General features: G+C 45.8%; 1 protein-coding gene across 7 annotated transcripts in view; it reads right to left on the minus strand.

Moving 5' to 3' along the window:
- LOC140846754 (anthrax toxin receptor-like) overlaps positions 1-13774 on the minus strand; it is a 50993-nt gene that overhangs the window by 30242 nt on the left and 6977 nt on the right. Inside the window, exons 1-2 of one of the 7 annotated variants that reach the window (XM_073224428.1) lie at positions 13285-13740; positions 1559-1688 (exon numbers count right to left, since the gene is read on the minus strand). The exons of 4 other annotated variants lie outside the window; for them this stretch is intronic. In XM_073224428.1, the coding sequence (XP_073080529.1) occupies positions 1559-1599 (41 nt within the window). In that variant the 5' untranslated portion in view covers positions 1600-1688; positions 13285-13740. Of the gene's footprint in view, positions 1-1558; positions 1689-4839; positions 4902-13284; positions 13741-13774 lie in introns of those variants that run through there. 2 more of the 7 variants (XM_073224430.1, XM_073224427.1) reach the window with 2 other exon arrangements.

Consider the following 13774-nt stretch of genomic DNA (forward strand, 5'->3'; position numbering starts at 1 on the left):
GGAAAGGAGGGCCTACTTGTTGGGGATTTCTTGTTACCCAATCTGAATTGACAAATAACTTCCTCTGTGTTGTCTACATTTTGAAAGCCTTTTCTAATAACCTTCAATTTCTTGTTAACTGCCAGAGTATCATCAATATGTCTGTGTGAGGAAGGGCTGAGGTATTTTCCTCAGATCACAACTATGGCAGGCCGCCCCCAAAACAGAATCCCCATGAACTCTTGGGAGGAGGCAGCTGTAGCTGAACCAACATTTGGGCAACGTCCTCACCAGATTCTTCCCAGGGGTCACTGACGGCCCACTCTCAGGAGCATGGGCTGGGCCTAGCCTTAGGTGCCGCTCCCCACCTCCAGTGACCCACGAAGTCCATTCATTAAAGGCACCCAGCCTAGTTCCCTCTATAGGGGAAAACCAGCCATGGGTTTCTGCTCTGAAATACCAAGGTGCCCCCTAATGGGCACAGGCAGGGACCAGGCAACCCTTACGTAGTTGAGAGAGGAGCCAACACATCCTGGTGAGTCAGCCCTGTGTCATGTCCGAGCTGCACACACACACCTTGGTGCCTGTGGGACTTTCTGGAACCTGGAGTCAATTCTCTATCGCCCGCCCCCCTTCCTGGGGGCCTATCGCAGAATGAAAACCAGAGAAGCCAGGCCCGTTTTTGTGGAAACATATTGTGGGGTTTCAATAAGGTACGTGGCTTCCCCCAACACCTGGCAGTCAGAGGGTCAGGATCTGCTGTCAGTACCCAATCCAGGACCACAGAGGATGCCACCTCTGCTCTAGACCCAGCCGAACAGCTAACATGCAGCTCCTCTGGAACACCCTGGGCTCTGGTTTTCAACTCATGGGGCTGTGAATGCTGAGCCTGCAACCCTAGAGGGGACCTAGCTGGCCTGAGCCTTGTGGGGAAATTTGGCAACAGCCTCTACTTCCATGTCTGTGACACGCAGGGAGTGTGGAGCCCAGGGCAGGGCTGAGAGCCCGGAGCACGGCAGGTGCCGGCACCCCTGGGAACGGTGCACAGCGCCCCTCTGCACCATGTGTCGTACCCTGCCTTGTGTCACTGCTGCCCTTCAGGCCCTGCTCTTGGCCACTTGCCCTCTTGCAGGAACTACAGCTCTCAGGGGTCTGCTTCACTCTGGGAATTGTAGGCATGTGGAGCCAGGATGAGGTTTCAGGGTTTTGAGCAGAAGAGATATTGAGTTAAAGGACTGTGCTCTGCCCAGACTGCTGCTCCTTTTACATTCTATCTGCCCTCACCCTGTTCCTCCAACAGCAAAAACCCCAAGAAGAAAGTGAATCCAAGAGTGAGCACAGCCAGCTTGCAGGCAGCTGTACTACCCCCGTTACACTCCCGCTGCCCACCAGCTCTGAGAGCGCAGAGGGACCTGCAGCCCCAGGACGGGAGGCAGATCCTTTCTGGAAGGGAGGGCATTCTTTCTGGGAGAAAAGTTATACACCAGGCTTCCTGGGATCCAAGGACAGGGGATGGAAGGCAGGAACCTCCCTGGGATCATTTTTTAACAAATCTTTTACTTCCTCCACAGCACCTTACAGCTTGCATTCTCGAGCTGCCTCCTCTCGTATCAATGCCATTTTATTCTTCAGTAAATCCACAGTCCTTCACAGTTCAAGTTCTTGTGCTGCCATTTCTCATGTCTCTTGCAGAAGCACATTCCTCTCATCTGTAGATATTTTGAATACTGTGAGAAACAGCCAAACCATGGTTCCCACTGCCCAATGGCCACTCTTTTTTATTCAAGAAGCTCCTTATTATGCGGTGGGCACCACCTTCCTCAAGTCCTGGGTCAGGGTTGAGTCCTGTAGCAGACAAGCCACTTCAGATCAGATGCCCACTGTGGGCCACTCAAATGTCTCCCCTTCATAGGGGTATTCCGCTGATGTAACCCTCCTATGAGGGTAGCCTTTCCCATTCTTTGGTCTACAATGAATCCTGCTTGCTAAGCCAGTTGTCTTGACTGAGTGTTTCAGTCCCATACAAGCTCACTATGGATTCAGTGAGACCAAGAAATGACAATGGAACATTCTTGGGATAAAAGGGTTACACCCAGCTCTATTCTCCTGGTGATAGGTTGAGCACTAGAATCACATCTGCATCCAACTGTCTCCAGGTCCATAATCCTCCTCCATCTCTGCCTCCACCCAGGGCACGGGGCAGAGCTCTTTAGATCGTGACTCAGTCAATATTAGCTCATTGCCTATGGATGAGCAAGCACTAGCCTAGCAGTAGGCCAATTAGATCAAGTAGTTTGGGGCCGGTGAGCATCTTGGCCACAGGAGCTTGCATTTCCCCACACTGAGATCGTGTTCCTGAGAGACACTGTGGAGAAGGTAAAGGATGTAGCAGAGGACATGCTCTGTGGAGCAAAACAGCTGCCATCAGCTCCAGAAATGGAGGAGGGTACACTGAAGGGGAATGAGGAGGTAGAGGTGGTGCTGGAGGCCCCAACGCTCCTCTGTTGAAAGCCTGCCCAGCTGTAAATCAAGTAAATAAAGAGAGAGCAAGTGCAGGTTCCTCCGGGAGAGGTACAGCCCGCTCTCCAGGGCACAGTGCACTCTATGTTCCCCTAGACACAGGCAGAGCTGGTGGATTTGGGCTTCCAGTCTCAGCAGAAACACTCAGAATCCATATCAGCCTGGCTCCTGTACCTTTGGGACATAGAGGTGGAGAGTATCCTCCTGTCTGAATCAGAGATGGGAAAGCTGGCTTCCCTGACAACTCATCCTGCCTTGCAACAGCCAGTGCAGAATGTACACTAGACCCCTGGGACCCATTCCCTACTCAAATGGCTGATGGCCACACTTCTCACTGTACAGCCCAATCCGGTGACTTACCATCTTCCCCACTAGATGGCAGATGCATGCCAAGCTCTAACAGGTGTTACAGAATTTGGGTATGAAAAATACCATTTATAACCCAGTAAATTATGACCCAAACGGGGAGCTGTTTACAGTGGAGATAAGGGTATGGTGCTGCAAATGGCTCCCTGAACCCTCTTTGGGCCCTTAGTAGCCATTCTTGCCCCTCACGTAGGGCAGCCAGTAAATGAGGTTACCCATATTGTGGCAGATTTGGAGGTAGCTGAAGTGCTGAAGGCACAGAAGGGAGTGCAGTCCCCTACTGAGAGGAAGGGCTTAAAGGACCCCGTGAAGGTCATGAGGACCCAAATATGGATTGATTTGAGAGGGGCAGGAGCGGACAGAGAGAACTTGGATGGGAAGTTCAACAGAATTTTATTGGAGCTGTGGTAACAACTGAAGCCAGAGCAGTGGTTCCAGCAGCTGGGGATCAAGAAATGGAGACAAAGCCACAGTCTTGGCCTGTGAGCCTGCAAGACTTCCTGCTGGACAGTGAGCCATCCTCACCTGAACGCACACACAAAGGTGATTGGGCTATAGTTTTACTGAGTGGAGGGTCAAGGCACCCGCCTTGGGGCACCAGGTGGGGACCAGAGGCCACATGCTCAAACATCAATTCATTGGTGCCCAGTGAATGTTCAACACATGCCAGCTCTGGCAGACACAGGAGCTGAATGTTCACTGACTTATGGCAACCCTGAGCGGTTTCAGGGACCCCCAATGTTATAGTTGGATACAGAGGTAAGGCCACCAGACTTAAACAAGCCTTAATCCCGTTGGGAATAGGGCATCTATACCCAAAGAAATATACTCTGTACATCTCTCCAATCTTTAAATATATTTTGGAGATTGATATCCTCCGGGGCCTATGGTTGCAGACCACTGCATGTGAGTTCAGACTGAGTATATGTGTGGTAAAGGCAGTTCTGAGTGGACATGGTAAGCACCTGCCTGTATCTTTTCTTGTGCATCAGCACGTGTCTAATGCCAAGCAATACAAATTCCCTGGAGGGCATAGAGGAATTGGAGAACCCCTCCCAGGAACTGAAAAGTGGGCATTATAAAACCTACTCATAGCCCTTTTAATCCCCTGGTGTGGCTGGTAAAAAATCTAGATGGCTGCTGGCATATGACCGTGGGTTACAGAGTACTGAGTAAGTCACACCCCCTCTGCAGGCTGCTGTCCCCTCTAGTACAGCCCTCATGAATACCCTAAGTCATGAACTAGGGACATATTATGTTGTGGATCTTGCTAATGCTTTCTTCTCCATAAACATACCACAGGACAGTCAGGAACAGTTTTCCTTCACCTGGGAAGGATGGCACTGGGCTGTCACTGTCCTTCCACGAGAGCACCTCCACAGTCCCACTGTCTGTCATGGACTTGGAGCCCAGGATTTGCAGCATGGGAGAACCTGCCAATGGTGCAGCTGTACCATTATATTGATGATATCATGCTTACTGTTTATTTTCTTACCAGAAGTCCTGCATGCAACAAACATTGTGCAGCACCTAGACTGCTGCAACACGTACAGGAGAAAGGGTGGGCTGTGAACAGCACCAAGTTTCAGGGTCCTGGTTTGTCAGTCAAATTCCTGGGGGTTGTCTGGTCGGGTAAGACTGAAGTTACCCCAGAAGCAGTGATTATAGATGAAGTTCAGGCTTTTCCTACCCCCAGAACTGTCACACTATTGCAAGAGTTTTTGGGTCCTTTAGGCTACTGGAGAGTGTTTATCCCACACTTGGCACTAATGATGAAGCCCTTATACCATGTGTTATGAATGGGCATCAGGTGGGCCTAGGAGGAGACGTGCATTTTCTTTCACTGCTGAAAAATGGGCCAAGGCCTTCTAGGCCTTGAGTGTGATAGACCTGTCAAGACCCTGTAACGTGGATGTCCATGTGACCATAGACAGTTATGGCTGGGTTCCCTGGAAGTAGCTTGAATGGACTCACCAACTTACTGAATTCTCGTGAAAATTCTGAAAAAGAGCAGACGCCATTTGCTGCTGGCATCTCCATGAGTTGATGAAGCAGATCTAATTGGCCCAGGTATGTTGGCTGGAAGGAAAGCGTGACTCTGATGTGACCCGATGGTTACAAAAATGTTTGTTGCATCTGGGCCAAAAGACAATGTGGGTTGTTGCCCTTCAGCAGGGCCTGGACTTTAACCTTTGAGGAAGTCATCAGAGCCCTGCAGGAGTGCACTGTATGCTCTGAAAGGGACTTAACACCAAGGGAAACAAAAGCGAAAAGGAACAAATGGGACTACATCAAGCTAAAAAGATTCTGTACAGCAAAGGACACCATCAGCAGAACAAAAATACATCCTACAGTATGGGAGAATGTATTTATTTGTAAATGACATATCTGACAAGGAGGTAACATCCAAAATACATAAAGAACTCACACACCTCATCAACCAAAAAGGAAATGACCCAATTAAAAAATGGGCAGAGGATCTGAATAGACACTTCTCCAAAGAAAAAATTCAGATGACCAGCAGGCACATGAAAAGATGCTCCACATCGCTAATCACAATGGAAATGTAAATTAAAACCACAATGAGATATCACCTCACACCAGTTAGGATGGCCACCATAGAAAAGACTAAGAACAAGAAATGCTGGCGAGGATGTGGAGAAAGGGGAACCCTCCTACATTGCTGGTGGGAATGTAAACTAGTTCAACCATTGTGGAAAGCAATATAGAGGTTCCTCAAAAAACTAAAAATAGAAATACAATTTGACCCGGGAATCCCACTTCTAGGAATTTGCCCAGGAAAACAAGTTCTCAGATTCAAAAAGAGATATGCACCCCTATTTTTATCACAGCACTATTTACAATAGCCAAGACGTGGAAGCATCGAGTAGATGAGTGGATAAAGAAGAGGTCGTACATATACACAATGGAATATTATTCAGCCATAGGAAAGAAACAAATCCTACCATTTGCAACAACATGGATGGAGCTGGAGGATATTATGCTCAGTAAAATAAGCTAGGCGAAGAAGGACACGTACCAAATGAGTTCCCTCATTTGTGGGCTATAACAACAAAGCAAAACTGAAGGATCAAAACAGCAGCAGACCACAGCTCCAAGAAGGGACTAGTGGTTACCAAGGGGAGGTGTGGGGGCGGGTGGATGGGGAGGGAGGGAGAAGAGGTTGAGGGGTATTATGATTGGCACACATGATGTGGGGAGGATCACGGGGTAGACAGTATAGCACAGAGAAGGCAAATAGTGACTCTGTGGCATCTTACTTCACTGATAGACAGTAACTGCAATGGAGTATGGGGGGCTCGATAATATGGGTGAATGTAGTAACCAAAATGTTTTTCATGTGAAACCTTCATAAGAGTGTATATCAATCATACCTTAATAAAAATATAAAATAAAAAAATAAATGGGACTCAGACCAAGTCGCACAGCAACCTGGGATGATACCTAAGGTACTGATACTCCTCAAGTGGCAGGTAACAAATCCTACCATTTACAACAACATGGATGGAGTTAGAGGGTGTTACATTCAGTGAAATAAGCCAGGCAGAGAAAGCCAAGTATCAAATGATTTCACTCATCTGTGGAGTATAAGAACAAAGCAAAAACTGAAGGAACAAAACAGCAGGAGAATCACAGAACCCAAGAATGGACTAACAATTACCAAAGGGAAAAGGACTGGGGAGGAAAGGTGGGAAGGGAGGGAGAAGGGGAATAAGGGGCATTACGATTAGCACACATAATGTGTGTGGGGGGCACGGGGAAGGCAGTATAGCACAGAGAAGACATGCAGTGACTCTATAGCATCTTACTACGCTGATGGACAGTGACTGTAATGGGGTATGTGGGGGGGACTTGATAATGGGGGGAATCTAGTAACCACAATGTTGTTCATGTAAGTGTATATTAATGATACCAAAAAATAAAAATAAATAAATAAATAAGAAGGAACAAGCTAGAACTAGTACTCCTAAATCACGTGATGTCACCAATACTGATCTAGGAACATGGCCTCGGGTACACACACCATCCATAACACTGGGCATGGATACTCTTCCTGTCACTAAAACTGCAGACACAGCCCATCAACTCACTGAACACAAGGGCCCTAAAATACCACCATCAGGACTACTGGTCGCTATGCCCAGATGTGGGATGAGTTTATGTGGCTTACCCCAGGTTACGGACATTTGAGCCCTGGGTCACCCTTATGTTAGATGTTCAACAATTAAAAAATCACTCTAAACAAAACCGGCACAACTGTACCAAGAATCTGGGATGGATATCGCTGAACCTAGGCAGTCATTCTGCCACATTAAGGTATGGCAACTGGTTTGGGGCTGACTCATTGTACTGCCCAGGTATATACTAGGTAGCCCCAAACGGGACCCATGGTTATGTGGCACAGATCTTTGCCCGTGGCCTCCACCCAGGTGGTTCGGCTGCTGTACCCTGGGTTTTCCCTGGGCATAGGGGAGAATCAACCCCAGTGTAACCACAGTTGCCCAAGTCCCTCTCTTTTAAGCTAGATGAGCACAATCCATCTTTCACTGGTATGTATGATCATTTGGCCTCTTTGCCCCACACATTGGCCTGGAGGATGTTATAGCATATATAAAAGCTCTTATGAAATTTATTCAACAAGCCTTAAGGGAGAGCCAAGAAGGCCTGTCCTTATTGAACACCGATGTGTCCCTAAGAGATAAGCTGTCCTCCAAAATGGGATGGATTTGCATATTATTAGGGCATCCCAAGGAGACACCTGTGCCATTATCCAAGCAGAATGTTATGTATTTATACCTGATGAGTCTACTTTATCATCTTTATTAAGGACATTTACTGAGGACACAGTTGAATGACCTAAGTGATCCAACACCCAGCCTAAGGGATTTAATAGATCAGTAGTTTGGATTATGGGGCTCCAAGTGGAAAATATCGTAGTTGATTTTGGGAGTCATTGTCCTAATCTGGGTTTTCTTCTTGCACACACCCGTGCTGTTACTGCAGCATATGTCTCCAATACAGCCAGACGGCTGTCAAAGGAGCCCCCTCTGTGTTGGTGAAACTCTTTGTTGACCACTCAGGGCACAATGCAAGAGGCAGGGGAGGGAAGGGAGCATATGAGATTATAACAACCAATCACAAGGGATGGAGGGTAGAAGGAAATCATCAAGAAGACATGACCACCAATTGACCTGTGACCCAAGCAACTGGAGGCTCCTCACCCCTGCCCTGTCCTTAAAATGTGGGCTCTGCCTGCCTTCTCTGCTCCTAGAAGCTGCCTGAGGCTATAACCTTGAGATAGCAATGCGGGTTTGATACCATCTGGACTGTATACATGACCAAACCCAGTTACAGCTTCTGTGTAAACTTTAAGATTTGGTGGGTGGGTATGAAGATCTACTCATTTTGTGGCTGCCCAAGACAAGTCTCATCTGTAAATTCCTTTGCTTACTAACTTTGCTACCTATCATTCTGGAATGGCCTGCGTCTTTGTAGGTCTTTCCGTGCCCTCCAAGTATGGGATCATTTTCAGATTATACCTGAGAAGATCCCAAAGAGCTTGTGAACCAGCATACTTATATGTGGAATCAAAACAAAAAACAAAAAGCAGAACTCATACGTACAGAGAACAGGTTGGTGGTTGCCAGAGACAAGGATGGAGGGGGCAGTGAAATGGGTTCTAAGCCTCACCTCTGTTGACCGCCAATTTCTCACCTGATGGCCCCTCTGTGACTGTGCCTGTCTTAGGCTGTTCCTCCCTTGAGGAATCTTACCCGTCTCTGGCTAACCAGCCATCTTCCAGGGCCATACAAGGAGATGTAAATTAAAGTTGGTAAGGGAGAGAGAAGCAATATTCTTTGAAAAGGTTAGCTTTTTACTTCTTTGCAGATTTATGCCCCAGGGCTCCTATGCCTAGCACTTGTCTAGAGGTATCTTTACCAGCTGGAAGGATTAAGATACACGGTAATTTTAAATATGAGGTATGAATTATAGTAAAGGGCTGTATTTAGGAAGGAAAAAGAAAAGCTTTAGAAGCAGCAAAGGAAGAAAATATGAGAAGATTGATTATTTCTTTGACATAACTTCTTGTAGAGTAATATAAGCATGTACAGTTTTAACAAATTACTAATTAAATTATGTACACACCTTAACAGAACAGGAATACAGATACATAACAAAAGCAGACCTACAATTACTGGCCATATCCAATGAAACCAAGAAAACCAGTTAGGTAACCCAGGCATTTGTGAAAACTTATTAATAATATGATGAATATTGTCCAATTGATTTTGAATAGTTTGAGAAAAATCAGACAAATTACAACAACACATTCCTGGAAACTGTTCACATCCCACATTTTCTTTTAACAGCACAATTAGGGAGCAACTTGCACTTCTTCTAGCTCTTGATTGAGTTCAGATAATATAGAAGCAGTCAGATTTGTTGTCTTACTATATGCACAGGCCAGCTTACATATCTCTTTTTGCATTCCACTGACCAAGTCCAGGAACTGGCAGGATGAATGCCGCTGCAACTGCAACAGAGGTGGGACCTACAAGTTTCAAGTTGTCGTCACAATCAGACGGCAGAGCTTGGAGAAATCTTTTGTGACTATTTCCGGGATAATCCATTAGAGTAGGAAGGATGCATCCCACGCCACACATACTTTGATAATGTGAGGAGAGGGCTTAGGGTGTGGACTTGTACCACCTGCCCGACCCCTAAGGTGGGCTGGGTTGTGTCTGTTTGCTAGGGTTGTTTACAGTGAGGTCACGGGTTATGCTGAGCTACCCTTCTTTATTTGTGGAACACTCAAACATTCCAGGCCAAGTTTCTCCTGGCCTTTTGAGCTTTAACTGATCTCACTGAAAAATGACTCTAGAGCTTAATGTTTAACACAGAGTTTTGGTAGGGGGTTTCCTTGCATGTAGTTATTACAATTGCTCTGACTGCAAATATCCTGCCTTGCTTTTTCCGGAAGCCCTCACCTTATTCTGTCTAAGCTCACGGTACCTCTCTCATTCCCCCCTCTACAGATAGAGACCCTAGCTGCTGCTAGGGAAAAGAGGCCATGACTGCTCTGGTTGCTTCATGCTGAGAGGGGGCGCAGTAAGGGGTGCAGCTAGGTCTCCATCACTGGTCAGTTGAGAGGGCCTCGGAAGATTGGCGCTTCTATTTCGGGTTCCATTTCTATTACTATTTGCAGTTTTATGGCTTCTAGGCAAGATACAACAAATCGTGTTATTAGGTTAAGTAGCAACATCTGAAGCTGGATTTTCTTTTTTGGAACAACTTGACAAGATTAAGAATGCATGGCTGAATATGAGAACTAGAAATAGTAAAACTTTAATTGAAATGATGGGAGAAAACTAAAACATCTGGAGAATCATAGCTAGATATTTTGGGGAAACTAGAATTCTGGATCTAGTCTACGTCTCAATGACTAGTATTAGGATTTAGTATAAATAAGGCTGCATTATTGAAACAATACTTTTCTCTAAAACCACCCCCATTTTTATTAGAAGTAATTAGATTAAGAAAATAATTAACACTTGGCTTGACTATTTGCATAAGTGCATCAAGAAGACCAACTGATTACATAGGATCCTTTAAATGTGCTTTGAAGGAACTTTTTATAAGGAATTTCAGATTGGACATTTAAAGGCCTCTGGAGGCTAGAAAGCCAAGCCAGACTTGCCTTCAGGTTTTGCCTGCAGTACCTGTACATTTGGGTGAATTCTTCTCTTCCCAAGGTCCCCAAGCCATCGTGAGGTTCTTGCACTTGCCAGGAAGTGACCTTCCTTACGCACCTGGTAAGGCTGCTGGGAACCCTGTAACCAAGGTACCAGGCCAGTTCTTCGATGGAGCTTTGTTGGCTCCATAAAGTCAACCTTAGTTCCTTAAAGCTGTTCATATCTGAGTTTATGCACGTGTCTCTCAGGCATGACATTCCAGTCAAAGCCTTGGTAATATAACCTGTGTTTTTAATTGATCCTCTTACAAGGAAAGCAGACTCTTAATGAACTTATGCAAATAAACATACTGCTGTAAAATATGAAAATAGTCACTGAGAGGTTTTAAATTCTGGAGGGATTAGGTAGAGAGAAAGATAAATGTTTCGATCCTGCCTATAAAGATATTGTCATTTACTAAACTGTTGTCAGTTTAAGAGAAAAAGCTTAAAACACTTTATCAGCAACATTTGAAACATAAAGCCACAAAATCATTTTCCTTAGTTTATTTAATCCTATGTAACCAATACCTGTTCTTCTGAAATCTAGTTCTTTACTAGTTTAGGAGTAATAAAACAGTTACTATAAGTGACAAAAGATTTACAAATGACAATGGGGAAAGATCTGATGAGAGCTTACTATAAGACAGCTGACATAAGAAAATTTGGATATTTCTGTAACACAAAACATTCAGTAACAAAGTTTAGCATCATTCCCTTTGACAGTGCTTTCCAGGTAAATATATATCAGTTAAATAAGCCAAATTAGCCAACTATTTTCCCCGATGAGGAGAAAAAATTCCTCTGACATGTTCCAGGGGCCCTCTACAAAATATCAGAGTTAACTAGAGGTAAAAGCACCTTTCTGAATTTGATTTTGGGAAGTTGTCAAAAGAAACTCTCTTTGGCACTTGCTTACATAAGATTATAGGATGACATGAAGCAATACTTATCCATTTAACTAGAATGACAACAAAACACTTCAAAGGCACACACAGAAGGGTACACAGTTGTTAGCAAAGTTTAGCTTTTAGTCCTTCTAATATTGAGATCTCATTTTCTTAAATACTCAGACAATTCATTGAGACTTTAAGCATGAGAAATTGCTTTGATAAAACAATTAGAAAACTTTCTACAATTTTTCAACATTAACTGCAGACTAAGAGTTTAAGAAAACTTGTACTTTTCACTGAAAACAAAATTCTAATTTGCTGTTAATGCTGAAAAATTGGATTCTACAATTTTTTTTTACATTTAGAGTTCTTCCTCTTTAAATAAACAGCTGTACTTTAGAACAATTACTTTCTTTTACCCTCAACAAAACAAATTTCCATTCCTTATACTTTCTCTTATTAAAACACACATCTTCATTTTTCTTCTCAAGAGGCGGCATGAGTAGAGCGGCGGAAATCTCCTCCTGAAACCATATATATTTTGAAAATACACCAAATGGAAAGGTGGGGGAATGACAGCCTCTTCAACAGCTGGTGTTGGCTAAACTTGGACAGCTACATGTAAGAGAATGAAACTGGACCAGTGTCTAACCCCACACACAACAGTACACTCGAAATGGATCAAAGACCTGAACGTAAGTCATGAAACCATAAAACTCTTAGAAAAAAACATAGGCAAAAATCTCTTGGACATAAACATGAGCGACTTCTTCATGAACATATCTCCCCGGGGCAAGGGAAACAAAAGTAAAAATGAACAAGTGGGACTATATCAAGCAGAAAAGCTTCTGTACAGCAAAGGACACCATCAATAGAACAAAAAGGCATCCTACAGTATGGGAGAATATATTCATAAATGACAGATCCGATAAGGGGTTGAGATCCAAATTATATACACAGTTCACGCAGCACAACAAACAAAAAGCAAATAATTCAATTAAAAACTGGGCAGAGTATCTGAACAGACACTTTTCCAAAGAAGAAATTCAGATGGTCAACAGGCACATGAAAAGATGCTCCACCTCGCTAATTATCAGGGAAATTAAAATTAAAACCACAATGAGGTATCACCTCATGCCAGTTAGGATGGTCAACATCCAAAAGACTAGGAACAACAAATGCTGGCAAGGATGCGAAGAAAAGGGAGCCCTCCTACACTGCTGGTGGGGATGTAAACTAGTTCAACCATTGTGGAAAGCAGTATGGAGGTTCCTCAAAAAACTAAAAATCGAAATACTATTTGACCCGGGAATTCCACTCCTAGGAATCTGCCCAAAGAAAACAACTTCTGAGATTCAAAAAGACATGTGCACCCCTATGTTTACTGCAGCACTATTTACAAGAGCGAGATATGGAAGCAACCCAAGTTTCCATCAGTAGATGAATGAATAAACAAGAGGTGGTACATATACAGAATGTAATACTATCCAGCCATAAGAAACAAATCCTATCATTTGCAACAACATGCATGGAGCTGGAGGGTATGATGCTCAGTGAAATAAGCCAGGCAGAGACAGACAAGTACCGAATGATTTCCCTCATTTGTGAAGTATAACAACAAAGAAAAAATGAAGGAACAAAGCAGCAGCAGACTCACAGAAACCCCCGCCTGGCGGCCACGTCCCAGTAAACCCACCAGCCCGCACCTCAGGGGACTCCTGCGCACCACCGGCCCGCTCCTCAGGGGGACCCCGCGCCCGCGCCCCGTCCTACCTTGAACCAGCGCCTGGAGCAGGTGCAGCTGGAGCGTCAGGGGCGGCCGCCAAGCGCGCCGCCAGCCTGCGCTCAACTTTGGAGTCGGCAGCCCTCCGCGCAGCCCCGCGTCCTGGCCGGGGCTCTCGGGAGCCGCGCGGGCTCCGCGGTGCAGACGCCGCTGCCGCCACAGCTCGGGGCAGCGCAGGGCGCGGGCCACACTGAGGGGCCGCCCCCGCCTGCCCCCGCCCTGGGGCCCTCACGCTCTCGCAGAGCGGCCCATTAACGGGAGGCGGCGGGTCTTGAGGGGCACGGTGGCGGCGGTGAGATTGTCAGCACGGAAATGCCCGTCAGACCGCCTTCAGCGGCCCCGCAGCCAGAGCGCCCGGGCCGCGGCAGCTCCCGAAGAGTCCGGCTGGAGCTGAGGAGACGCCACTTCCGACTTCCTCACCACCCGGCGCAGAGGAGAAAGTGCGGCCCCACAGGCGCCCGCTGCGGCCGCCGATTGGTC

This window comes from Manis javanica, chromosome 16, assembly GCF_040802235.1.
Source record: "Manis javanica isolate MJ-LG chromosome 16, MJ_LKY, whole genome shotgun sequence".
Lineage (NCBI taxonomy): Eukaryota > Metazoa > Chordata > Mammalia > Pholidota > Manidae > Manis > Manis javanica.